This window comes from Dipodomys ordii, unplaced genomic scaffold, assembly GCF_000151885.1.
Source record: "Dipodomys ordii isolate 6190 unplaced genomic scaffold, Dord_2.0 Scaffold33, whole genome shotgun sequence".
NCBI classification, from domain to species: Eukaryota; Metazoa; Chordata; class Mammalia; order Rodentia; family Heteromyidae; genus Dipodomys; species Dipodomys ordii.
The window spans coordinates 11,402,208-11,429,353 of NW_012267249.1; the positions used below are offsets into that span (position 1 = coordinate 11,402,208).

The following is a 27,146-nucleotide window of genomic DNA, read 5'->3' on the forward strand; positions in this document are numbered from 1 at the left end:
GACAGGAGACATAAATAAATAAGTAGAGGCATAAGATAATATGACAGATAATGATGGAACCTAATACTTAAACTTCATGTGTCTTTGATACAAGAGAAGTAGTAGAGACTTGAAAATTTCAGAATTATGTACCATATGAATGAAGCAATCACCATTCAGTTCCAGCTAATCTTTTTCACATAAGAATATAGGGCCAGTGTTGCCTAACATTTCAGAGAATCATAATTATGTGATGTTTCCTATTATTTAAATCTTAGTCATTACTCCAAGTTTTTGTTTATTAATACTGTACAGACTAAACTATGTATCTAATGAGCAACATTTTGTCAAAATATCAGATTAAATTTCTTTATTCTGAGCATTTAAAACATTTCTAGTGTATACTAATAAATATGTCAACAGAAATAAATAGGTCAAAAGTAAATGAATTTATTATCCTGGAAAGAATGCAGGCACTCAAAATAGAATGTGTTCCTTCTCTTGTTCCCGTTCCTGTTTTCAGAATTTTAAGTGAAGACAAGCATTTTATCTAAGTGAAGCCCTTAAAAATCGGTATCTTTTGTGAAAATATAATCATAATTATTTCATCAATTGAACTATTATTATCATGAGTACTTTTTTGTTATAAAACCATGCTGATTAATAGATCCTTTCATTGGGGATATAGCTGATGTATGAAACAACTCTAGTCCATGTAGTTTCAATTCCTGGAACTAAATACATTTTCATATGGAAGTGTAGCATAGTTCCTTGTCCTAAAAGAAACCTTTTTTTCCCCCAAAGGCTGAAAAACTGCTTATTAATATTTTTTCTTACAGAATCAGAATATAGCAATTATTATGTTGGATAAGTTGTATTGCAAGAGAAAAGAATATTTGGAGCAACAATATTAAAGTGCTTATTTACATTTATATGATTTTCATATCCAGAAACTCAGTCTTCTATCTAAACCAAGTTTAGCTCTGTCTTGGAACTTGATATTGCACTTAGAGAACTTTAGAAGTGCATAAAATATTTCACAAGACAATGTAGCTTCACTCTTATGGATGAAGACAGAGGTATTTAATGATTCAATGTATCTTGAGCAGAACTGAGAAGTTAGTTGCTATATTGGTGAGATTAGTAGGACCTTTATTTAAAACTTGCTAGTCATCAACCCAGGTTTGCTTTAGGAAGGGGTGACCACTGACTTAATACTGCAGGGACACTTAAAGAACTACCTAAGAAAGCAGCAGCCTGTTCCTCTTCTAATAGAGTCTCCTTGCAAGGAGATCGGAGCATGTCTCTAGATCTGCCACAGAAAAAGGGTGATTTCCTAAATCTATGCCCTGTATTGTCAATATTGTACATAATATTTGATAATAAGTGTTATGTATCTAGCATTGCAGATAATAAACAGCATTATTTGCTTTCATCTTCCTAATTCAATGGATTAGTCCTATTTCTATCTTCACTTTAATCCTCCACAATTCAAGAGGTCAAAGAACATGTCCCATCTGTAGGACATGGTCATCGGTATGCATACACAGGCTTGCTTTGCCATGCATTATGCATTTAATATAGATGCATGAATGTACATAAGAAAAGAGTGAAGACTAAAATATACACATCAATGATAATGCGGATTATGTGATAGTATTATAGGTTGCTAAATTGTCATCTACTTCTTTACTTTTTCCTACTCTGAGGTATTATGGCTTGCTAAGGAGACATACCAACTACTCAAAGCTTAGTCTTCTAACACAAAAACTATTACATCTCCTAACACAACAACAATTTTATTTGCATAGATTCTTACATCAAAATTCTGTCAGGATGCAGTGAGATGGTTTGATAATATTGAGAGCCTTAAGGGAGAAGATGTGAATGACTGATACTTGTTTCATTACTGAGGAGATTAGGATCCTCTGGAGCCTTCACTTGCTTTTATCTGGGCTGGGATGGCTTTATTGCTGGTATTTGCTAGGTCAGTTGATTGGAAAACCTTTATGTGTTAGATAACTCACAAAGTAGTTTAGATTTCCTTATAATAAGGTATCTTGAGAGTAGTTGGGCCTGTAATATGGAAGCCAAGGGCTCTGAGAGTAAGTTTTTAGCAAACAAAAAAGAAACTATGTGTCTATTATCTGACTTTGGGAAAAAAAACAACAGCAATTGTTTACACTGCTATCCTTTATTGATGGTAATTGGTCTAAATTCAGAGAAAAGTAGTTTTGAATTAACAACTTAGAGGGTATAGTATAAAAGGGTAATTAGCATGTTTTAAAATCACCAGAAGAAATATAATTTCCACAACAGAAAAAGTGTATTTTTAGAAATCAAAAAGATTTAGTTCATTTTCATCCTGAAATAAAAGTTTTTTTATAATTATTAAAATATATGTAATATAGTAGGAGAGAATTTTAGTTCTCTGATATAGTGGCGAATTACTATCCATAGAAACAACCACAGAGATAACAACGGGCAGGATTTTAGACACTATTTTAGAGTTTTATGGGTGAAAAAAAATTGGAGTTGCACTGAATGCTGGTAGCTCATGCTACTCAGCATGAGTAGCTACTCAGGAGATGATCTGAGGATCATGATTCGAAGCCAGCCCAGGCCAGAAAGTTGGTGCAACTTTTATGTCCAATGAGCTACCAAAAAAAAAAGAGATAGAGCGAGAGAACGAGAGAGAGAGACAGAGAGAAAGAGAAAGAGAGAAAGAAAGAAAGAGAGAGAGAAAGAAAGGAAAGAAGAAAGGAAGGAAGGAAGGAAAGAAGGAAAGAAGGCAGGCAGACAGACAAGCAAGCAAACTAGAAATCTTGCTGTGGCTCAAGTGGTAGATCTCTAGCCTTGAGAAAGTAAGAAACTCAGGGAGAGTTCCCAGCCCCTGTACTCAGGCTCCAGCACACACATACACACACACACACACATACACACACACACACACACACACACACACATTCTCTCTCTCTCTCTCTCTCTCTGTCACATACACACACAAACACATACACGCATGCACGGTCCCACACATAAAGTTTGAGTTGCTACCACTAAAAAATGTTGTGGTTTTATTTTTATTTTTTTGCATAAATTTGGGAGGCCCATTCTATTACAAAGTCGCTTTCTTCACAAACTTTATTTGGACTATTTTTTGTGGGCTATATTTTTCTTCGTATAGATTTTTCCTTTGTAAAAAAGTTTTGCATATACAAATGCTTTAGAGAAAGCTCATGCTTCCCACATTTTAAAAATGTTTTGGTGTGTCTTATAGAATAAAGATGCTATAATTTAGCTTCACATAAAAATCTTTCAGTCTCAAACATGTCTATTTTTTTTTACCATGAATTGCAAGAAATTAATGAGATCAGCTATATAACATTCAAACTTTGCCTAATGGTTATATTTTGTATGAAGTCCTTTCCAGTAGGTGAATGCCATATTGTTGACTTTAATTTTTTTTCCAATGGTGAAGATTTTCTCTGGAGTAGGAGAGAAATATTTGAGAATTTGCCATTTAAATAAAACAAAAGTACATCCTCTCAAGAGTTTCTGTGAGAATAAATAAAAAAAAAGATAAGCTAAATTGCCATAGAGAATCAGAGGTGAATTGTGGCTTAGCTCTAATACTTGCTAACTATTAAATTTCAACAAATACTTTAAATTTATTGAGTTTGAGTGCAATCAGCTATAGGATAAAGATGATATATATATATATTTTTTTCTCACAGATAAGTTACAAAGCTTATCTGAGGGGATGTAGATAAAATAATTTAGATGGAATTGGACCATAGTAAATAATTTATAAGTAGCCATTATTGTTTTTATTTATCTCTTTAGCATAGCTTGGTAAAGTAAAAGTTCTCTCTTGATAGTATTCAGTAACAAAGTATTTATATCAAACAGAGTCAAACATGAGAAAATCAAGCAACATGTGAAAGTTACTTTGTTACTTTTAGCAAAAACCATTTTCCTACTCTAAATAAATCATAATATGTTTGCTCTTGAATTCAACAAATGTTGACTAAATAAAGAGAAATTATAAAGGCACTTGAGGAAAGGATGTAGTGTGTTTACTACAATCTGCATGATAGATAAATGTTTCATATGATATTATGTTTAATTTATTTTAATTTAGCTTAATACAGTGCTGTCAGAGGGTAGATGTTTATTAACAAGTGTTTGTTTAACAAGAGAATATTCATGTTTCTATTGATTTATGAGTTATGTTTGTGTTAAATATACAAATAATTTGTCACTTTTTATATTGTGACTGTACAATTTATCACTTGTCTTAAAACACGTGTTCTTTTAAAATTTAAATTTGCGCAAATACATTATTTTCTTCTACTTTAAGAATGATTTTCAGCTTAAAAAACTTTCTCCACTTTTTTGTACTTATGTTTCTGTTCATTTATTGGAAAAAAATTGTCTCGTTCCAAATAAAAATATTAGTTGTGAAGTTAGTGTTGATTTGTTGAATTTTTGTTGTTGTCGTTGTTTCTGATTTTTGTTTTTCTGTCAGTATATCTACAGTAGACCACTAGAATTTGCCTACTCTCTAGAACTGGCCAAGTGTATTCTATATTTTATACCTTTGATTGATTGAGTGGATAAGAAAGAAAACAGACAAAGTGCATTTGTAGAAAGAAGGTAAAGTAAAAGAGAAAAAAGAGATGTGACATCAAGTAAATATGTTATTTGGAAGTTTCCACTGAAGGCTAGACTGAGCTTCTTGTACCTATAAACGGCAGTAATGATTTCCACTGGGTTTAATTATACCAAGTTTATATGAATTCCATAATAGAGCCTGAACGGATTCACACAATCATTAACAGAGCTGGAATTTGAACTAGGGAGGTTAATTCTAGGAGCTGCAATCATACCTTGCATCATATCTCAAATTTATGGACAGACTAATTTTATTTCCATCTTAGAACATTATACTAACTATTAGTGCTTGTCTTTTAAATTGTGGCTAGGATTCCTCCTCTTTAGCATTCACTATTTATCTCAAATGTCACCTCTGTGAAGTTTTCCCTGATCACTTAATTACTTAATGATTTGCCTATTTGATCTTATAGGCATTGATACTTTATGCGACTGTGTTATGTTTTATTTGTTTATTTTCTATCTCTATTCACAGTAAAATCTAGGCAGGGATTTGATTGTCTTAATCAATCTAGTATCTCCAACTATTCAAGGCAGTTTGACAGGCTATTGCTCAGAGAATAATTGTTTAATACATAAAAGATTTATTACAAAGTGGAAAAGATGTCTGGCAACAGTGTGGAATATGGACTGCAGCGATAAAGGTGTTAGTAAAAGACCAGTAAGGAAGTTACTTCATATGAAGACTGATGTTTGAAATAGAAGTGTAAAAAGTATGCATTAAAACAAGAATTCTGAAACTGATTGACTTGAATAATCTCTAGATAATTTGGAATAAGAAAGTGCCATTAATGTAAGTAAGAGAGAGTAGAAAATGAAGATCAGATTGAGAAAATTATAAATGGAATTCACGGAGTAATTTAAAATTTGAGATGTGTCTAAAAGCAAAATATATGGAGTCAGACTTATCAGATAAATCAGGACCAAAGACAAAGTTTTCAAATAGTGTATGAGTTACCAAAGGTGATAATGAGAAGGAAAAAGTGGTTTAATATGAAACTCTCAAATGCAATTTTAGAGACAGACAAAAATACAAAAGAGATAATAAAAAGAAAACTAGGAAGACATGGTTTTATTAAATTGAAAGGATAAAGGATATCAAGAGGACAGAGATTATTCAACTATAGAAAGGAATAGCATGATTTTTAAGGTAACACATGGGATTTGATGAACAGTTATCTTCTGATACTGACAAGGTGGTTTTGGAAGAATGCTAAGGTTCTAAGGACCTCAGATGGAAGAAGTAGTAGTTATGATTTCTCTTGGTAATGAAAGGCAAAAAGTAGAGAGGGGAAGAAATCTGCTCTCATTAAGAATAATCTGGAAAAACAAGATTCAACACAGAGGGAATGCATTGCACTCAGTTGAGAGTGATACTATAAACCTAAAGAATGACTTGGGTACCCTTCATGAAAGATTACAGAAATGAGACAGAGCAGTTTGTAGGATCTATATTTTTTCCAGAAGGTTAGAAAATTAGGATAAGGACAAAAAATTAAGTTCCTTCAATGGATAAAATCATGTGTCTGTTTTTATTCAGAAATTTTTTGCTATTAGATTACTAATTATATTTTTTTACATTTTTAATTATAAAAATACTGTACAGGGGGGTTACAGTTACATGAGCAAGGTAATGAGTACATTTCCTATTGAGCATTGTTGCCTCCTCCTTTGTTTCCCCCCTACTGCACCTCCCCCCCTGCCCACCTCCACAATTAACCCTCCCAAAGTTGTAAAGTTCATTTTCAACATAGTGTTTTGTACATCTCATTGTTACAATGGGTCAACCTGTATCCTTTTTTTCCCTTCTCCTCCCCAAATTAGAGAAGTGTATATACAAGATTCAGGGCACCAACATCAAATACAGTGAAGACAGGGCTTGTACCATGGGGGAAGAACATACAAAGCAACAAAAAAAATCACATGGTATATTATAAATATGTTAGAAACTATAGCAAGTAAGAAAAAAGGTATTTGTGTTCCTATCTTGGGGTTCATTTCACTTAACATCATCATGGTCGAATTTTAAAAAAATAATAGATTTTAGTTGTGCTGGTAGCTTTAGTATAGCCTTCGGGTAAATGCCCAAAAGTCGGATTGCTGGGTCATAGGGGAGCTCTATGTGGAGTCTTTTGAGGAACATTCATATTACTTTCCAAAGTGGTTGAACAAGTTTACATTCCCACCAACAATGCAGTAGGGTTCCCTTCTATCCACATCCCCTCCAGCAACTGTTGTTAGAGTTCTTGATTATAGCCATTCTAACTGGGGTGAGGTGGTATCTCAATGTTGTTTTGCAGCACTATTTACCATAGCTAAGATATGGAACCAACCCAGATGCCCCTCAGTAGATGAATGGATCAAGAAAATGTGGTATATATACACAATGGAATTCTATGCCTCCATCAGAAAGAATGACATTGCCCCACTTGTTAGGAAATGGAAAGACTTGAAATAATTATATTAAGTGAAGTAAGCCAGGCCCAAAGAAACATAGGTCCCATGGTTTCCCTTATTTACAATATCTAGTATATGTCTGAGTCAAGCAGAAAAGGTCAGATAAGATGATGTTAGGTGAAATGAACCTTAAGATAAGGATACAAGTGTTTTTTTTTCCTTTCTTGCTATTGTTTCTAACATATTTATAAGGTTATTGTTTTGTTACTTTGTATGTCCCTCCCCTATGGTATAACCTGTTTTTACTGTATTTGGTTGGTATAATTTGGGGAGGGGAAGGGAAAAAACAAATTGTTTATATAGGGATACAGGTTGACCCTTTGCAATAATGAGATGTACAAGACACTATGTTGAAAAACGAACTTTACAATTTAGGGAGAGTGGGGAATGGGAGGGCAAGGATGGTAAGGGGAAACAAAGGAGGAGGCAGCAATGCTTGATAAGAAATGGACTCATTACCTTGTTCATATAATTGTAACTCCTCTGTACGGTATTTTCACTATAAAAAACGTATTAATAATAAAAAATAAAAAATAATAAATCTTGAGTTTGACCAGATAAAGCCGATAAAACAGTAAAGACTGAAAATTTAATCTTTATTTAGCATTAACAGTATGGCAAGTAGATAGAAGGGAACATTTGGGAACTATGGCATTCACTCTTTATATCAAATTTGATCGATTGATGGATGGATTGATTTTTGTGCTGATCCTGGAGCTTGAACTCAGGGCCTGGGTGCTGTCATTGAGCTTTTGTGCTCTAGGCTAGTGCCCTACTGCAGGCACCACAGCACTTTCTGTTTCTTTTGCTGGTTATTTGGAAATACACATGTTATGGACTTTCCTGCCCAGGCTAGCTTGGAGCCACAGTCCTCAGATCTCAGCCTCTTAAGTAGTTCAGATTACAGGGGTGAGCCACTGACCCCAGCTTCAAAGTTGTTGTTTTCTTTGTTTTTGTTTTAGTTCATTTTGTTTTTCTTAGCATTCTAATTACAAAACTATTTTCTAGATCTACATGCATATGTACTCACATTAAGAATTCAAGGTCAGGAGGTGGAGGTGTGGCTCCCAGGGTAGAACACCTGCCTAGCAAGTACAAGGCCCTGAATTCAATCCTTAGTACTGCCAAAAAAAAAAAAAAATCAAAAGGTCTTTTAAATAGAATTTCACATATCTTTTATTTTGAAAAAAACTATATGTAATTCATAAATGCAATGATTTATCCCAGAGAGTTTATTTTCATTCCTCTGTTATTTGTGGTTAGGGTCTTATTCTTACTAGACAGGTACTCTGTCACTGAGATACTCCCCAGCCTTTATGCTTTAGTTACTTTTCAGATAAGGTAATTTACTTCTGTCCAGGACTGGCCTCAGACCTCAATCATTTTACCTACTTCTTCTACATAACTGGTAATACCAGCATGTGTCACTATACTGGCTCTTTTTGCTGTGTGTTTTTTTTTTTTTTGTTGTTGTTGTTTTGACTTGGAGAGGTGTGTCTCTCTAACTCTAGTCCCAGATAACTTCAAAGATCTTCCTGATTTCCACAACCAGAGTAGCAGGGATTATGGGTACAAGCAACCACACCTAGTCAAGTATTTTACTTTCTAATCTCTTGCTGTGCTGATAAGGGTGGATTAAGGAAGTTGATATTTTAGTACTTATTTTGGAGATTTTTGCATTTACATTCACGTCTGAAGCTTAGCGGATATATGCCTATGTTACCCTTTAAAATGTTCTGATTTGTAAAGTCCTATTGATTACTTATAAGTTCATGATAATGCATATTACAGAAAATGTGATAACATAAATCAGTTTAGTAAGCTGCAATTTCTTTAGCATCAACAATTATTTTGATTTATATTTTCTTCTTAGAAGTATTTCCTCTTCATCTCTAAAAATAAAAAAATGAAAATTAAAAGTGGCCATTGTTTCTATCACCTCTTGATTTCCTGAAGATTAATTTAAGTTGCTAAAAAAATCATATTTATGGGGCTGGGAAGGTGGTTCAGTGGTAGAGCGCTTGCCTTGCATGATCGAGGCCCTGGGTTCGATTCCTCAGCACCACATAAGCAAAAAAGAAAAAAGCTGAAGTGGCGCTGTGGCTCAAGTGGTAGAGTGCTAGCCTTGAGCTGAAGAGCTGAGGGACAGTGCCCAGGCCCAGAGTTCAAGCCCCACGACCAGACTAAAAAAAAAAAAAATCATATTTATTTGAGTGATCTACACGTAAGATTAACTTTAGTTTCCAAGAGGGTCAATGAAGTTAAATGTCCAGTCTGTTTTCATGGCCAAATGGCAGAGGATTGGCTGGCATGCATCAGTTCTCTTTTTTGGCCCTACATTTCCACATGGTGATAGCTGGAGTTAAGGCATCCAATGTATTTTTATGCCAGAAATCATACTCAGGTTGTTTTTAAGCACTGAAAACTGGCTGCCACTCAGGGGAATCAATACACCCTGTTGCACAATTTTCAATCTGCCATTAATGGAAGAATAGCATTAATGATGTGTTTTGTTACAGGATAGTGCAGAACTTATCACTTCCCTGCTTCACAGTGGAGCAGATATACAGCAGGTTGGATAAGGTGGCCTCAAGGCCCTCCACATTGCTGTGATAGCTGGCCACCTAGAGGTAAGTCATGCCCTTGTCACCTGTAAAAACATGGATTACTTGGCTCTTTCAATCTCCCTCAGCCTTTCTTTGGAAAAATATTTATTGGTGTATATTAATTGAATAAAATAGTTTCATTGTGATATTTGAGCAAACAAGCATGTGTATGTTTATATATACATATATGTGTATATGTACATATGTATATATGTGATATATATATATGTGATATATATATGTGAGATATATATATATATATATATATATATATATATAAAATTTTGATCACCAGACTGGTTTTAGAGATTTTGGTTCCATTATTAGCCACTGAACATGTTCAGTACTTTTGGTAGTAAAACTCAGCTAGAGAAATATACTTTTGGTAGTCAGTTCAGTACATTTTTTACAAAAATGTAATTGAACATGAGTTAATATAAAGACAGCTGGACAAAAGCAGCTTTACAGTAATTATTTAGAGATTCTGTTCCTGAATAAAGCAGGTCAGTTTCTGTAATTTACTATTGTAGCTTTGGGGAAATTAATTGGACTCATAACATCTGTTTTCTTCATTTCAAAAATAATATGTGTGGACAAGGGCTGGATCTCAGAAGTAGAGTTCTTGTCTAGACTATCCAAAGCCCTGAGTGCTATCCCTAGTAAATTTTAGTAGGTCTATTTCCAATGAAGTGGTTAATATATATATTTTTTATTTTATTTTATTTTTTAAATTTTTTTTGGCAGTCGCTGGACTTGAACTCTAGGCCTGGGCACTGTCCCTGAACTCTTCAGCTCAAGGCTAGCATTCTATCACTTGAGTCACAGTGTCACTTCCTGATGTGGTCAATATAAAGCACTCCAAAAATATTTTGTACAGATTAAAGACTAAGGAAAAATCATTCACTCATTCATCCTCCTATGTGTTGCTTGACCAAAACATTTATCAAACGAATATGCACCCGATACTGCTGACAGTGCTGGGTTAGCACTAGTGAGAATGCGAAGCTGAACTTGCATTTTGTGAAGTTTAATTTTAAACAAGACAATAAAGGAAAATATTATATAATATTCGTTGGCAATGAGAAGTATAAAAATGATAAAATGTTATAAAATGTGCTATTTTACATAAGCTTTATATTGAGCGCTCTGAAAGAAAGTGATTTTGGAACAGAGACCTGGATAAAATGAAAATGACAACAATGAAATAGGGAAAGAATATTTTAGGCTTGAGTTATAGTAAATGCAAAGGCCATGAGGACTGAGAAAGCTAGCTCTCTTGAGGGATATGAATGAACCAAAGCTAGTTAGAGTAAAGTGAACTGAAGAAAAAGATGTATAAATGAAGTCAGGTAGAGGGAAAATGAAGTACTTTAAAGTCATTAGATAGCTTTTAATCTTGCTTTAATGTTAGTTGTCAAAATATTAATTTCATTGATACTACTTCTAAGACTGTTTGGTTAATTCCACAAATCTTCTTGAAACAGAGATTTTATTGTCAGTTCTAGAATAGATATAAAAGGAAGGCTGTTATATAGTTGATGAGAAAAAGAGCCATATTTGGAATTGTAGTCATTTTACTCAAAATATCACCATTTTCATATGCCCTCTATTGTAATAATAATCCATAGCTCAACAATGTAAAAAAATAAGAACTCTTACATCCTTATTATTAACAGCAAACTGTATTTTACCTTTTCCACTAACACATCATAAACACACATTCACTGTAAACAAACAGAGCTGTATATAGAAATATACACAAAAACCAATGCATTTGACCCAAATCTTGTCATGGTATTTTTGCTTCTTCTATGTTTTCTAGGAAACAAACTCAACTCTAAATATAAATAAGTTTGCATTCCTTATGAGAAAGTAAAAAATTTCATTAGTTTCACTAAATGAAACAATATCCAGACCCCTTTCAAAAAAGGGGAAAAAAAGCCCTGAGGCCAGTGATAAAGTAAATGGAAATGTAATCACTAAAAATCCTTGCGGAAGAACTGATAAAGAAGACATCAAGTTCCCCTGAAAGATATCCAACCTTAACTGCCAGGAAAATGAGAGAGTATGTGTCTCAAAACTAAATCTTTTTTGTCTAATGTTGAGCTAATTATATTTGTGAGTGATAGAATTGCAATGGGGCCAAGAGCAAAAAGTTTAAGAGGTTAGCCTCTTTATCTCCTCTTCAAATAGCTCTGTTGTCTTGCTTTGTAAGTAGTGGAACAGAGGAAGTATATTGATTCTGCTTGCTTCAAGGCAAACTATTAAAATGATTTCAAATAGGCCTCTACTCTTGTCTGATATTCCTACATAGGTTTTCCAACTTCTCTCATTAACTGAGTTATAATGTTCAACGACTTTTATAGTTCAGCACTCACTTCATGAAATGGGTTTAGACACATTACCCTTCATTCTCTTCTTACATAATAGATGAATTAAATTACTGATCAAGTAATAAAAGGAAACAGCATCCAAAAGGCTACTGAAAAATCAGCATCTTCAAAATGCAAAAAGTTTTCAAGTATTTCTTTGAGAACAGTTGTTAAATAAAAAAAGAAGACCTGCAATATTTTAATTCTCAAATCTACATTGTGGGGAAAAAGAAAAAAAATGCTCTAGACATGTTGATTTTCTACTGGTATCCAAATTTTGAAGTGGAAATGCTCATTAATTGTATAGTAACTTCCTTTATCTATGTTTTCCTTTCCTGAGAGCTTTGTTACCCACTGTCAACTGTGGTCTAAAATAAAATATGAAAAAATCTAGAAATGAATAATTCATAATGGGAATCTTTTGTTAACAGCATATTGTTATGTTTGTTCCTCTTTTTTTTTTTTTTAGCAGTTGTGGGGCTTGAACTCTAGGCTTGGGCACTGTCCCTGTGCTCTTCAGCTCAAGGCAAGTGCTCTACCACTTGAGCCACAGAGGCATTTCCAGTTTTCTAGTATTTTATTGGAGATTTTTTTTTTTGAGTAGTTTATTGGAAATAAGAGTCTCACGGACTTTCCTGCCCGGGCTGGCTTTGATCTGTGATTCTCAGATCTCAGCCTCCTGAGTAGCTAGGATAATAGGCGTGAGCCATCCGGCTATTGTTTGTTCTAATTTATTATTAGTTTTTATTTGTTGTTTAGACTCTCTTACTGTGCCTAGTGCATCAAATATCACCAATATGTATATGCAGGGAAAAGCAGTAAACATAGAATTCTGTAGCATCCTTAGTTTCAGACATCTCTTGGTGGTCTTAGAACTCACACTCTGAAGATAATGATATGCAACTAGCATTTCATAGAAAAGTGTGGGTTTGCTTTTAATTTGTGGGAATGGCATTGCAAAGAAGGGATTTAAACCATTAATAATAACTGAAATCAATGTATTAGATAAAATGGATGGCTCAAGGACCAAGGCTATCTACAGAGATGAGAAACTGTGATAGCCATTGAATAGGAAGCAAATAGCACTTCTAAATCGATAAAAGGAAAAGTAGAATATTGCAGGAACACATCAACCTCAAGAGTTAAACAGTTCTGAGTATTAAATGGTACAGAGTAATTGAGTACAATGGGATAAAGTGTCCGTATAATATTTTTTTTATTAACCAAAACTTCAGCACTTATTTCACTATTTTCTTCCTGACTGGGTTAGAAGGGATAGTGTGTAAATCTGGTGAGTTTCCTTTCGATGGCAATTTCTGTCTTTTATTGCCCACCTTTCTCTGTGAAACAATAATGATGTTCAGGCTGACAGGCCTTTTGTCTCCACATATCAAATTCAGACCCTCCATTAGTGTCTCAAGTGTGTTTGTCCTCCCATAATTGTGAATTCTATTAAACAATTTTACAATAAAATTTACATTGACTAGGCAGCTGTCTCCTTCAATAATAGAAGAGCATATGTGCTATAGATTCCTAGACATGCTGACTACAATTTTAGACTGATTTAAATTTACTGAGCTTTGAAAAGGAAGAAAGTATTGGTTGTCTTAGGCTCCAATACTTCTCTTGGCCTGATTTATCCATCTATCAATATTCATACATACATTGTTATATACAAGGCTTAAGATTCATTCTGCAATCAATAAAAGTGCATCAAACCCCCCTCTTCCCTTTGGGTTCTCTGGTGGACATAACTATGATCTTTCAGGCATGGAAAAAGAAAAGTAATAGCTGAAATTTGGTAGTACTTCATCATCCCATGGACATTTGTGAGTTGCTTCTGTGATGAAAGAGCTACTGTTAGCTATCTAACTGAAGGAAACTAAGAATTCTTTAAAAGTTAAAGGACTACTATAGGGTCATTGAGAAAATAAATAAATGATCTGGATGTTCATCTTACTTTAAATTTGCAGTTGTGTGCATTAAAATACTTGCTAATGACTCTTACATTTATTTCTGCAATAGAGTGTATTCTGAACACACACATATACATACATACACACACACAGACAGGCATACTTCTGCCTAAATCATGTCCAACAAGCTAAGATTAAAATGGATATTTTACTATCTATCTAAAGTTATGACAGTACTGCATATACAACTAAAGCAAATACACCATATATATTTATGCAACTACACCTATAGCATCACAGACACACATGCATCACCAAATGTAAAATACTTTTTGTAATCATATAATTAAGTTAAAAAGTTGTCACACTGGCTTTTCATGCAGTAGTATCTAACATTTATTAGGAAACAAATCAATTACCTGTGTAGCTGTAGACATCTGTTTCAACAGCAAATTAAAAACAAACAAAGAAGGCATGTAGTTAAGCCAAAATAGTTTATGTAGAGATTGTAGAATGTCTTAGTTTTAAGAAGAAAAAGGCATATTTACTAAAATACTCCATGCAGGGGAGAATATTATTTTCATAGTTAAATTTATTCTATACTACCTTATCCCATTTTCAGATTGTAAGCACTTATCCAAGCACTGCTTCAGAAATGTTTTCCAGTTATTTTGGAATTCATTTCTTATTTCAAGGAAATGCAATTGATGTTGTTCCAATTCATTCTTAACTAAATCATCTAAATGTTTCAGAAAAGTTTTGTTTACCAAGAAGCCTCTGACTCGCTTTACATTATTTCTTTTATAATGGCTTTAGTTTTCTTCTCAAAAGCATAAACAGAAGAATAAAATGTGTACTCTCTCTCTCTGGTTTTCTGTGTATGTCTATTTTTCTTTCTTCATGAAGAAGTTTAGGTATTTGTGAGTTTTATATTTAAAAGTAACATGTCTACCCTTATTTGCATGAATACTTTAGTCTCTTGTAAACTTAATTTGGAATCTAATTAGTAAAAATAATACTTGACAATAAATTGATATCTTGGTATCAAACAGAATTGACATTGGCCTCATACAAGATTTTGTGTCCATTTTCTTCAATTGAGGAAAACTGAAGCCTTGAAAAGTTGTCACTTTTCCAAGATTATAGCTAACAATTAATAGAACCAAGTGTTTTCATGCTGTTTAGCCTCAGAGCTCAGTCTTCACACTGCCATTCTTCCAATCCAAACCATAATTTCCAACCCCTTTGGCAACAATTTAAACTTTGGACACATAGTAATTTAAAAGGTGTCAAGAAAACTGTTTACAGGCTAGTGGCACTAAGTTATTCAAGTGCCTCTTTGCAGAGCCTCATTTAGTCTCTGTTCCTTATCTGTATTATTTCCTTATTACCTTTTGTGTTTGTGTGTGGGCAGTTGTGGTTCCTGGAGCTTGAACTCAGGGCCTGGGCATTGTCTCTGAGATTTTTGCTCAAGACTAATGCTTTAGTAGTCACAGCTCCCCTTCTGGCTTTTTGGTGGTTATTGGAGATAAGACTTTCACATATTTTTTGTGCCTGGGCTGGCTTTGAATTGTTTTCTTCAGATGGCAGCTTCTTGAGTAGCTAGTATTACAGGTGCTAGCCACCAATGCCCAGCTGTATCCTTTTTAACATCTTTCTTGAAAGAAAACACATAATTTATTTTTTACAATGTGGAATTAGGTATTTTTAATACAGTTATATAGTTGGATAATCATCACCACTTCTAACTTAACAATATTATTGTCACTCTGAAAGGAAACCCAATACCCATTAGCTGTCTTATCCATCAACCCACCCCTTACTGTCCAAATCTAGAAAACCACAAATGTACTTTCTATCTCTATAGATTTGGCGCTTCTAGAAATTTTGCATTTTGTAATGGCTTTGTTTACTTAGTGAACTTTTTCCAGTTTCCACGTTGTTTTTTTGGTACATGCTATTTTTGTAATAAAGGAGCAAAATATATTTTCAACTATTCCTCTATTTTTTTAAATTGTAAGTTGACTTTTTTTTTTCCTGGGGAGGAGGGGGTCCTAGGACTTGAACTTGGCCTGGGTGCTGTCCCTGAGCTCTTTTTGCTCAAAGCTAGCACTCTGTCACTTTGAGCCACAACACCACTTATGGTTTTCTAGTGGTTAATTGTAGGTAAGAGTCTCAGGGACTTTCCTACTGAAACTGGCTTCATACCACAATCCTCACATCTTAGCCTCCTGAGTAGCTAGGATTACAGGTGTGAGCCATCAGCACTAAGCTGTACATTGATTTTTTTTTGGGGGGGGTCCAGTCGTGGGGCCTGAACTCTGGGCCTGGGCGCTATCCCTCAGCTCTTCAGCTCAAGGCTAGCGCTCTACCACTTGAGCAACAACGCCACTTCCGGCTTTTTTCTTTTTGCTTATGTGGTGCTGAGGAATTGAACTCAGGGCCTCAGGCATGCAAGGCAAGCACTCTACCACTGAGCCACCTTCCCAGCCCCTGTACATTGATTTTTGAACACCTCTTCCATTCAAACTTGAGGCTTCCAAACAGTATTTGCGAGCATAATCATATGCCTACTGAATTATCAAAGTAGGAATATCCCCATTTAAAAAAACTAAGCAGGGCCTGTTCCTCAATGGGCATGATATCTGTGGATACCGGTGAAGTCCCTTTACAGATAACGATTCCCCTATTACATGCCTACTCTTTGGATTCTGTGTGTGTGTGTGTGTGTGTGTGTGTGTGTGTGTGTGTGTGTGTGTGTGTGTTGGGGGTTATGGGTTTAGGTGTGTAATGTGTATTTTAATCTTGAGTCTTGAATTCAGAGCCTGGGTGCTGTTCTTGAGCTTTTGTGCAGAAGGCTAGTACTCTACCACTTTGAGCCACAGCATCATTTTGGTAGTTAATTAGACATAAGAATTTCATGGATTTTCCTGCTGACTTTGAACCAAGATCTTTAGATCTCAGCCTTCTGAGTAGCTAGAACTATTGGTGCACATCTCATTCTTTAGATTCTTAAACAATTATAAATACTAAGGCATCTCTGTAAAACTACGAAGTTTCTTAATGCTTAAAATTAGTTCTTCACATGTAAAAGCCCCAGTCAGTTCCTGTGTTAAGGCCTTGGATAACTGAAGCACAAAACATTAAATAGCAACCTAAGACCACTAGAATCTCTTGTCCTACTTTATATCTTCCCTAAAACCAACATTTAAAAAAATTTCCCAGGTGACACATTAACATATTCAAATTTTATAGGTACTACGCTAAAGGTTCTTTGCATAAACTAAATTTAAGAGATATCTGAATGTATAGCTCAGAAATATAGAATAAATGAGTGATTACAAAGAAATAATTTTCATTTGCTTTATAATTTCATTGGTGGCTGACGTTGATTTGGTATTTTAGTAGCCATTAAAGAAATCCATGCAGGACTCTGTAAAGAGCCTAGGATCACAGTCCCTCTCCTTGTGTATAATATATGCCTACTGCTGGACAGTAGGTCCTACATACATATTAGCTTTCTTTTTCTATCTTTATTACAAAATTCATAGGAGAAGTGTTTTTAACAGTTTTAAAATGCATTCAGTGGTCATGCCTGTAATCACATGAGAGGCATTGGTAATAGATTTAGGGTTTGAAGAGGTCCACACCAGAAACGTGAGACCGTTGAAAATATAACTAGTGCAAAGGTGTTAAGGAACATTGGAACTGGTAGAGCAGTTGCCCCTGAGTTCAAACTCCAGTATTGTCCCCCCAATACATAGAACAAAATAAGAAGGAAGCTCAAAATGTAATGGGACAAGAACATATTTATAATATTAATAACAATGAAAAATAACTGAAGTGCCAGGTGTAGTTGGCTTATGCTTAAAAATCTAGCTACTCAGGAGCCTGAGATCTTAGAATAGCAGTTTGAACACAGCCCTGGTAGGAAAGTCTGTGAGACTCTTATCTTCAGTTACTCACCAAAAAGCTGAAAATGGAGGTATGGCTCAAGTGGTAGAGCAACATCCTTGACCAAAATTGCTAAAGAACAGTGCCCAAGCTCTGAATTTATGCCCCAGTACTGCCCTCTCTCCTCCAACAAGATGAACCAAGGTTTTGAATTGACATATACAAATGGCTAAGCAACACATGAAATATTTTTATCTTAAATCATTAGAAAAATAAACATCAAAGCCACAATGAAATAGTGCTTTACAGTCAGTAAAATACAATAAAAAGATAAGAGCAAGATAGGAGAATCTGGAATCCTCATGTATTGCCAATGGGAATGCAAAATGATACTGCTGCTTTCAGAAAACAACACAGCAGCAATCGTTTACACAATCCATATGCTTTAATAATTCTTTTTGTAATATAGGAAAACGGTCTAGAAATGAAAATGAAAGATTAAAGCATAGGAAGGCATTTTGATTTGCTGATTCTGGATAAGAGATAGAAGGTTTTATTGTAAAGAATGAACTTTTTACCAGAACTAACTTTATGCCCTTTAAAATTTACTGTATATATGATATAATTTATGTATTTACTGTGCATCATACTCTCTTGAAAAATTCTAACTCTTCCTGATGCCTACAAAGGTATATCTGTGCATATTTGTGTCTGTTTATAAAGAAGATTATAAACAGGAAGGTAAGGACAGGAGGGATGGGAGGGAATATAAGTGAAGGGGTGACATTGACTCAAAGGCCTTGTACTCATAACCTGACTTATGGAATTATAACCCCTTTGTACAACTATTAATAAGAATATTGTAAAAGTTTAAAAAAGTAAAAGGTAATAGCTTTAAAGGTCCTCATTTTTTAAAACACGCAGTCAATAGAAGACTCAGTTTTCCACCATTAGATGTATAGCCAGAAGACATGAAAAGTTGTGCATGAATACTTAGAACAACATTATTCATAATAAACAGAGGAGACTGGTGGATGAATGAGTAGAATTTTGTTTAGCTATCCCGGAGCACATTATTCAACAATAAAATGAATGAAATTATGATATGTGCTCTGACATGAATTGAGTGAAGGCTGCCTTGGTAGCAGATGTGGGAATGAATTTCCTATCTTGGATATCTGTAATCATTCATGAACGATTCTTCTATGTGTACCTGGGACAAAAGTTATGTGAAGTTTACATTTCTATAGTTCTTACCAAGAGCCTGCCAACTACTGAATTTAATTACACTTTTACCATGTGATGAGTACTTATTTCTCTTTATGTAAGCTATCATTCTTTATTAACAGTGATCATAATATTTTATTTTATTTAGTGGAAATCAAGCTTTTTCTTTCTTATTGAGCTTTTCCTTATCCTACTATCTTTTGACTTTTATCACATTTACTTACTTATTTTTTATACTGAAAAATTTAGAATATAACATATTTATCATATCTTGAAAGTTTTCTTTCAATTTTAGTATTTTGGATAAATATTTTCAATTTTATACTAATGATACATGACTAGATTTTACAGGAATTTTGTTTCATTTCTTTGTTTTGTGATTTATCTTAAAAAGACCAACTTCAAGACTTAGTATTAAAAAGAAAAACACAAATAGTATTTTTTCTTTTTTTAAAATGAGTTTGTATTGGGGTTTGAACTTAAAGTCTGTCTACTGGCTGCTTAGCCTTTCCCCTCAAGGCTTGTCTTCTATCACTTGAGCCACTCCTTCACTTCTGGTTTCTTTACTGGTTAATTGGAGATAAGTTTCTTTTCTGTCTTGGCTGGCTTTGAACCCTGATCCTCAGGTTGCAATCTCCTGAGCAACTAGTATCACAGACATGAGCCATGGCCCAGCTTATGTCAACTAGCTTAACTTAATTTTCCCCCTTGTTTATAGATTATATTTATATATGAAATATCTTTTTGGTATAAAATTGAATTGGAAAGTTGTATTCTTTCCTCAGAAGGCTAGTCAATATTTATTGAATATTCCACATTTCCTCACTGATTCTTATCAGTCATTTATACTTTTAATAAATATAATTAGGATTGTGTTTTCTAAGTTGTTGTGGTATGTATTTAGGAAATTTATTGAGGTTAAATTTCAGATTTTATAAACCATTCAATTTATTGATTGATGTTATTGTTTTAGTTTTTTTACATGATTTTTTAATGTCTTTTGTTCACAATAACATTTCCCATAAATGTTGATTGTTTTTGGTCCTTTCTGATAAACACTTTTGGTTCTTGCTTTCCTAACTATATTGACTGACATTTCCCAAATAATTATCGTTCTTCAGATGAGTCATCATTTGCCTCTTGGAATGAAGTTCATTTAGAAATAGTATATAATTCTCTTACTTTGTTGTTGCACTGGTTAGCTAATATTAATAAGTGAAGTTGAACTATTTTATTAGTAATATGATGTCAGTTTTCTGAGACTGACACAAGCTTGGTAGTTTAAAAAACAGAAATTACTTTCTTATGGTTCTGGAGGCTGGAAATCCCAAATCAAGATAAGAGTAAGGTTGGTGTCTTGAAAGGCCTATTTGGTTTACATATGTAATTCCTTTGCTGTGTGTTCTCCTATCTTGGTCTCTATGTCCTGTTCTCCTCCATTTATCAATCAAATCAAGTTATCAGTTATATTGGATTGACTTTACCTCAAACAAATTATTTAAAGACAAAAATCCCTAAATGTAGTCAATTTTTTTGTAGGGTTTAGGGGTATAAAATGTTAATATACAAATTTGAGGAGGAAATATTTCAGTGTATAAAAAATTACTCTTGTCATATTTTATAACAATTGCTACACTGGATGTGTAAAACTTTGGAATCTCATTCTCTTTCTCCTTCTTGCCCTTTCTCTCAGACTGTGGTATATAGTAGTATTACTATGATCCTGATAAATCTTTGAAAATTTTGTATGCAGAGGAACAAATTTGAAATTGATTGCATAAGAGCAAAATGAACATACTGAGTTGCTATAATTCAAACAGAGAATGTACAGCATGGACCATATAATAATAGTCACTACACATCATAATAAACAATTATTTAAACATTACTACTAACTCTAATTAAAAATGAATAGATATTCCAATTACCATTCACTCATATTAACTTTAGAGACTTCCATACTTGCTTTAGTGGCTTTGACTAGGCATTCACAGTTTAATGATCTACCAGCACATCAAATGGTTAAGTTTCACATATGAAACCTTTGCTACACACATAGTCTTAAATTACTAAGACCCAACTTAGGAGCACACTACATCTTTTGTGATATTAGAAGTAGTTTTCTCATAAGTTGAAACCAGAAACTTTGTATCCTTCATTACTGAATATACTGTGTTACATCTTCTACTATATTAATGAAGCACTTTCTTACTATCTAGGCTTTTGGTCTGGAGACTGAGACAAGATAATAGACCATAATTCATCATCAGTTATTTTATAGTCTTAGAGGCAATGTCCTAGGCATGTATCAAGTGTAAGGATTGAAGTAAGATTACTCTAGCTTATTTTTTCTACTCAGACATTTTCCATAGATTCTATTAGCTATTATTAAACATTAAATATTGCTTTGGGGTTGAGGTTGAAGGACAAAAGCAAGAAAAGTTTTATAGGGTAATAAAAATGTAGATGAGCCATTCATCAACTTGCTGCTCTGGAAACTGATAAAAGAAACACTACTGAGAAATTAGATTCAAAGATTATTGCTAATCAAATCAACCTGAAATGAGAACTCCCTTTGTTACTCTTTATGTTTAGTGTGAATTTGAATTTTGAATTTGCCTTTCTATGCCAACCTTTCTGTGTGCTGAACTTGATTCTAACTTTCTAGGTCATATATGTTTGTATCTATGTATGTATATATGTATGTATATGTATATACATATACATATCTACATACATGTATATAGGTATATATGTATACATGGTATGTAGAGTATATTTATATAATATATGTACCATGTATATGTGTACATATGCATACTTGTATACTATATATATGGACGATGTTATGGAGTAAATCAGCAAAACAGAAAGGTTTTTATGTACTTTTAGCAGTTGAAAGAAACAAATAAATCCGTGACCTCATCTAAACTTCACTATCTTTTCTTATGTCATACTTCCTCCTAGGAAATTGATATTTTAGTCATGAGTAATGGTGTTTATAGTTTGCTGGAATCACTCCCTTAGAATTTCAGAGGCTCTGTGCTAATGTTTAAAAAGAGCACACGCTCTTTTTCCCCTCTATTAGGAATCTACTGTAATATCACTATTCTACTCACTACCTGACCTTTGAGATAGCAGTAAAATAGGGGCCAATTTCTCTCTGGGTTGATTTGTTATGGGATGGTATTTGGGAAATAGATAATTAAATAGTGTGATCATCTCCTATAAACATTGTGTGGTTTGTTCTCTTTGATAACTTCCTTAGGTAAATCTCAAAAGTCCTTTTAGAAACTTCTTGAGGTTGAGGTAGAGAGAGAGAGAGAAAAGCTGAAACCCCTAAGTCTATCTTTTAGCAGCTATCCTTTCTCACAACGTATGTCTTCAGAGTTGTTGCTCAAAAGCACTTGACATTTCTTCTTATCATATTTGAGACCATTTAAAGACTACAGATTACTGCAGATAAAGGAAACTATGGAGCCTATGTTTCTTTGGGCCTGGCTTACTTCAGTTAAAATGTTTTTCCAAGTCTTTCCATTTCCTAACAAATGGGGCAATGCCATTGTTTCTGATGGAGGCATAGAATTCCATTGTGTATATATACCACATTTTCTTGATCCATTCATCTACTGAGGGGCATCTGGGTTGGTTCCATATCTTACCTATAGTAAATAATGCTGCAATAAACATAGTGGTGCTGGTAGCTTTAGTATGGCCTTGTTTGTGATCATTTGGGTAAATGCCCAAAAGTGGGATTGCTGGGTCATAGGGGAGCTCTATGTGGAGTCTTTTGAGGAACATCCATACTGCTTTCCAAAGTGGTTGAACAAGTTTACGCTCCCACCAACAATGCAGTAGGATTCTCTTTTGACCATATCCCCTCCAGCATCTGTTGTTATTAGAATTCTTGATTATAGCCATTCTAACTGGGCTGAGGTAGAATCTCAATGTTGTTTTGATTTGCCCTTCCTTTATGGCTATAGAAGTTGAGTATTTTTTCATGTATCTAGGACAAGCAGTAAAGATCAAAAGCTATGTACATATGAACATATAAGATGATGCTAAGTGAAATGAAACTTAAAATAGGGACACAAGAAGTTTTATCTTTCTTAGTGTTGTTTTTAATGTACCTATAATGTACTATGTTACTTTTTGTTTCTTTTGTATGTTCTTCCCCCATGGTATAACCACTGTTTTCACTGTAGTTAATTCTGGTGTCCTACATCTTGTATATACATTTTTCTAATTTGGGGAGGGGAAGCGAGATAACAAAATACTGAAATAAGGATACAGGTTGACCCGTTGTAACAATGAGATGTACAAGACACTATGTTGAAAATGAACTTAACAACTGCTGGGAGGAGGGGAGTGGAGGGAACAGTTGAGAAGGTGGAGAATGGTAGGGGAAAAACAAAGGAGGGGATAACAATGCTTGATAGAAATGTACTCATTACCTTACTCATGTAACTGTAACCCCTCTGTACAGCATCTTTACTATATATATATATTTAATATAATTTTTTCCAAGTCTTTCCATTTCCTAACAAATGGGGCAATGTCATTCTTTCTGATGGAGGCATAGAATTCCATTGTGTGTGTGTGTATATATATATATATATATATATATATATATATATATATATATATATACCACATTTTCTTGATCCATTCATCTACTGAGGGGCATCTGGGTTGGTTCCATATCTTACTATGGTAAATAATGCTGCAATGAACATAGTTGTGCTGGTAGCTTTAGTGTGGTCTTGTTTGTAAACATTTGGGTAAATGCCCAAAAGTGGGATTGCTGGGTCATAGGGGAGCTCTATGTGAAGTCTTTTGAGGAACCTCCATACTGCTTTCCAAAGTGGTTGAACAAGTTTACATTCCCACCAACAATGAAGTAAGGTTCCCTTCTGTCCACATCCCCTCCAGCATCTGTTGTTGTTAGAGTTCTTGATTCTAGCCATTCTAACTGGGGTGAGGTGGTATCTCAATGTTGTTTTGATTTGCATTTCTTTTATGGCTAGGGCAGTTGAGCATTTCTTCATGTGACTGTTGGCCATCCTTCTTTTTTCTTCAGAGAAGTTTCTCTTCAAGTCTTTAGCCCCCTTATTTATTGGGCAGTTGTTTCTTTGAGGATTTGTTGTTGGGGGATTTAATTTTTTGAGCTCCAAATATATTTTAGATATGAGACCCTTGTCTGTTGTATGGCTAGTGAAGATCATTTCCCAATCTGTGGGCTTTCTATTGATCTTGCTAGCTATGTCCTTTGCCATGCAGAAGCTCTGCAACTTCATGCAATCCCATTTGTCCAACCTTCTTTGATTTGTTGTGTTCCTGGGTCTCTATTAAGAAAATTTCGGCCTGAGCCAAGGAGGCCTAGGTTTCTCCTATTCCATCCTGTAATGTTTTCAGAGTGTCTGCTTTGACTCCGAGGTCTTTGATCCATTTGGAGTTGATTCTGGTGCAGGGTGATACATAAGGATCTAGTTTTAGTTTTCTGCAAGTAGTTAACCAATTTTGCCAGCACCATTTACTGAAGAGGCTGTCTGTCTTCCATTCTATTATTTTAGCTCCCTTATCGAAAATTAGTTGGCTATAGGTCTGTAGGTTCATTTCTGGGTTTTCAATTCTATTCCGATCATCTCAAAGGTTAGTTTAGATTATTATTTTTGAGATAAGGTCTTACCGTTTAGACCAGGCTAACTCAGAATTCCATGATCCTCCTGACTTAAACTCCCAAGTAGCTTTAAGTGAATTTTTAATAAATGTTTTCTGAATGGCTAAGCTTATGATTATTGAAATGCTTTAGAAATTATACAATATAAGGAAAATTATTTCTTCTTCCCTTAAAGCATTAGAAACTATAATAATATGTTTCATGAAGAAAGTAGCTTACAAAATGATAAGTAATTTTAATGCATAGCGTCATACATACTAATCTTTAAAAAAATTATAAAAATTCAAGGAAGTGTCATATATAGCCAATAAAAATACTCAAGTGACACTCAAAATAGTATAATAAACTTTCCAGAATTCATTCTTTTGCATATATATCAATTTGAACAACTATTTATATACAAGAAAATTTGATAAGAAGTGAGATTGCCGCTTGTAGCACCAGGGTAGGTCAAAGAAACAAAAGAAGTCATATAGAACAACTTAGGAAGGTCAGTTTCATATAGGGGGGAGTCACCCTTCCCATGCCCAAATATCACAGTGGAAAGAGAGATACTTAGGTCTTTAGGCACCAGTACCTCCTCCACCAATCCAAGGTCAGACCGCCTAAATGCTTTAGCATCAAGTCTGCATATAAACTTAAGAGACAACCATTCAGAATCTTTGGACAGTATGATAGGTGAAGGAATTTGAACAGAAAAACCTCTGCAAAGGCTCAAAGAGGTACCTTTCCTCAAATGCTCAAGTACCAATACAAGGCCAAAAATAAGCATAGATATTAAGGAACTATGACATTGCTAAAGTAACAATTAAAGCATTAATACCTCACACTAGTAAAGAAAAGAATAACTTCAAAGGTTCTGGTAAGAAAAAAAATCATCACCTTAAATAATCTCAATGAGCTACAGGAATTGACAAATATGCAAAATCATAAAAAATAATAGGAAGAAAGGAAGAAAAAAGAAGGAAAGAAAAGAAAGAGACAGAAAGAAAAGAGGGAAAGAGGACGGAAGGGAAGGAAGGAGGGAAGGAAAGAAGAAAGGAAGGAAAAGAAAACACAACTGTGTGACTATTTTAATTATGTCTTTGAACTGCCTTGATAAAAATTAAATTAAAAATGGTAATGTTTTGTCTTTAAAAATTTCTGTTTTAAACTTACTCCCTTCTCTCTTCTTATCTAATATGCCATTGATCTATTAAAGGATGATGTATTTGAAATTAATTTAATGGTGAACATTAATCCTAAAAGAAGAAGTTTTAAAATTATTCCTATACACAGCATAAGAAATCCTATACCATCATAGGAGCATAATTTAGGTATCTCTCTATGACTTGGATGAATTTTTTGAATCCTATTCTGATCAATGATATCTCTAATCTAACATGAGTTTGATCAATTACTGGCCCAGTCCTGTTCTACATGAAGATCTTTGGATTGTTTATACCTGTTTTCTCCAACTCCAAGAACTTTGTACCAAGAGAATGACTTTAAATCTAGTTTCCAATTTCATTTTATATTTTGAGCATGATAGGTTATCAAATTGAATATACGACTTTCATACTAATGACACTAAGGTTTAAATATATTATTTCAGAAAGGGAGAATCGTTGGTTGAGAAGAATGTAGTTCATAAAGAAGTGGAAAATCCAGTCCACCAGCTTTGAAATGACCTTGCATAGCATTTATAATTGAACAAAACCCATTACCAATATGTAAATAATAAATTTACCTTTGAAATATTGCTGTTAGAATTTTGCATACCTTTAACCCAACAAAACAACTTCTATTTAGCGAAATAAGAGACTATTGAAATATAAGAGTATTACATTGTAATGTACTTTCTGCATTTACAGAGGCGTTTATGAAAAATAAGTAAGTAGAGCAAGTTGAATGCTTGTCATTAAATATTGATTAAATCAAAATGATACATGAGGTCATTAAACATGACATGGTAAAGGATTATATATTGAAAAAAGAGGCTTATGAGGACTTTGTTAAGCACATGTTATTTAAGTTTGATTGTTCACTAAGTTCTTTTCTTCTTTTTGGGTGGGCTCCAGTTAAGAGCCACACTTCATTTGACAATTTTTTTAATTAATAAGGTTTTCTTTAATTGTGAAAGAGGGGTTACAATTACATGGGCAAGGTAATGAGTACATTTCCTATCAAGCATTGTTGCCTCCTCCTTTGTTTACCCTTCCTGTCCCATCACCTATCTGTAATTATCTAGTTTCTTATCATGTACTAATCTCTTAGTCTCTGCCTCACTGTCTCTCTCTCAAGACTTTTTCCTGCTTGCCTGAATATTATATATGTATGTTTCTGTGCATATATAACTTGT

General features: G+C 34.0%; 1 protein-coding gene across 1 annotated transcript in view; it reads left to right on the plus strand.

The window, feature by feature from the left end:
* LOC105986067 (serine/threonine-protein kinase TNNI3K-like) overlaps positions 1–27,146 on the plus strand; it is a 270,376-nt gene that overhangs the window by 21,055 nt on the left and 222,175 nt on the right. The window contains 1 exon segment of the mRNA XM_013016804.1: positions 9,630–9,740. Coding sequence (XP_012872258.1) covers positions 9,630–9,740 — 111 coding nt within the window.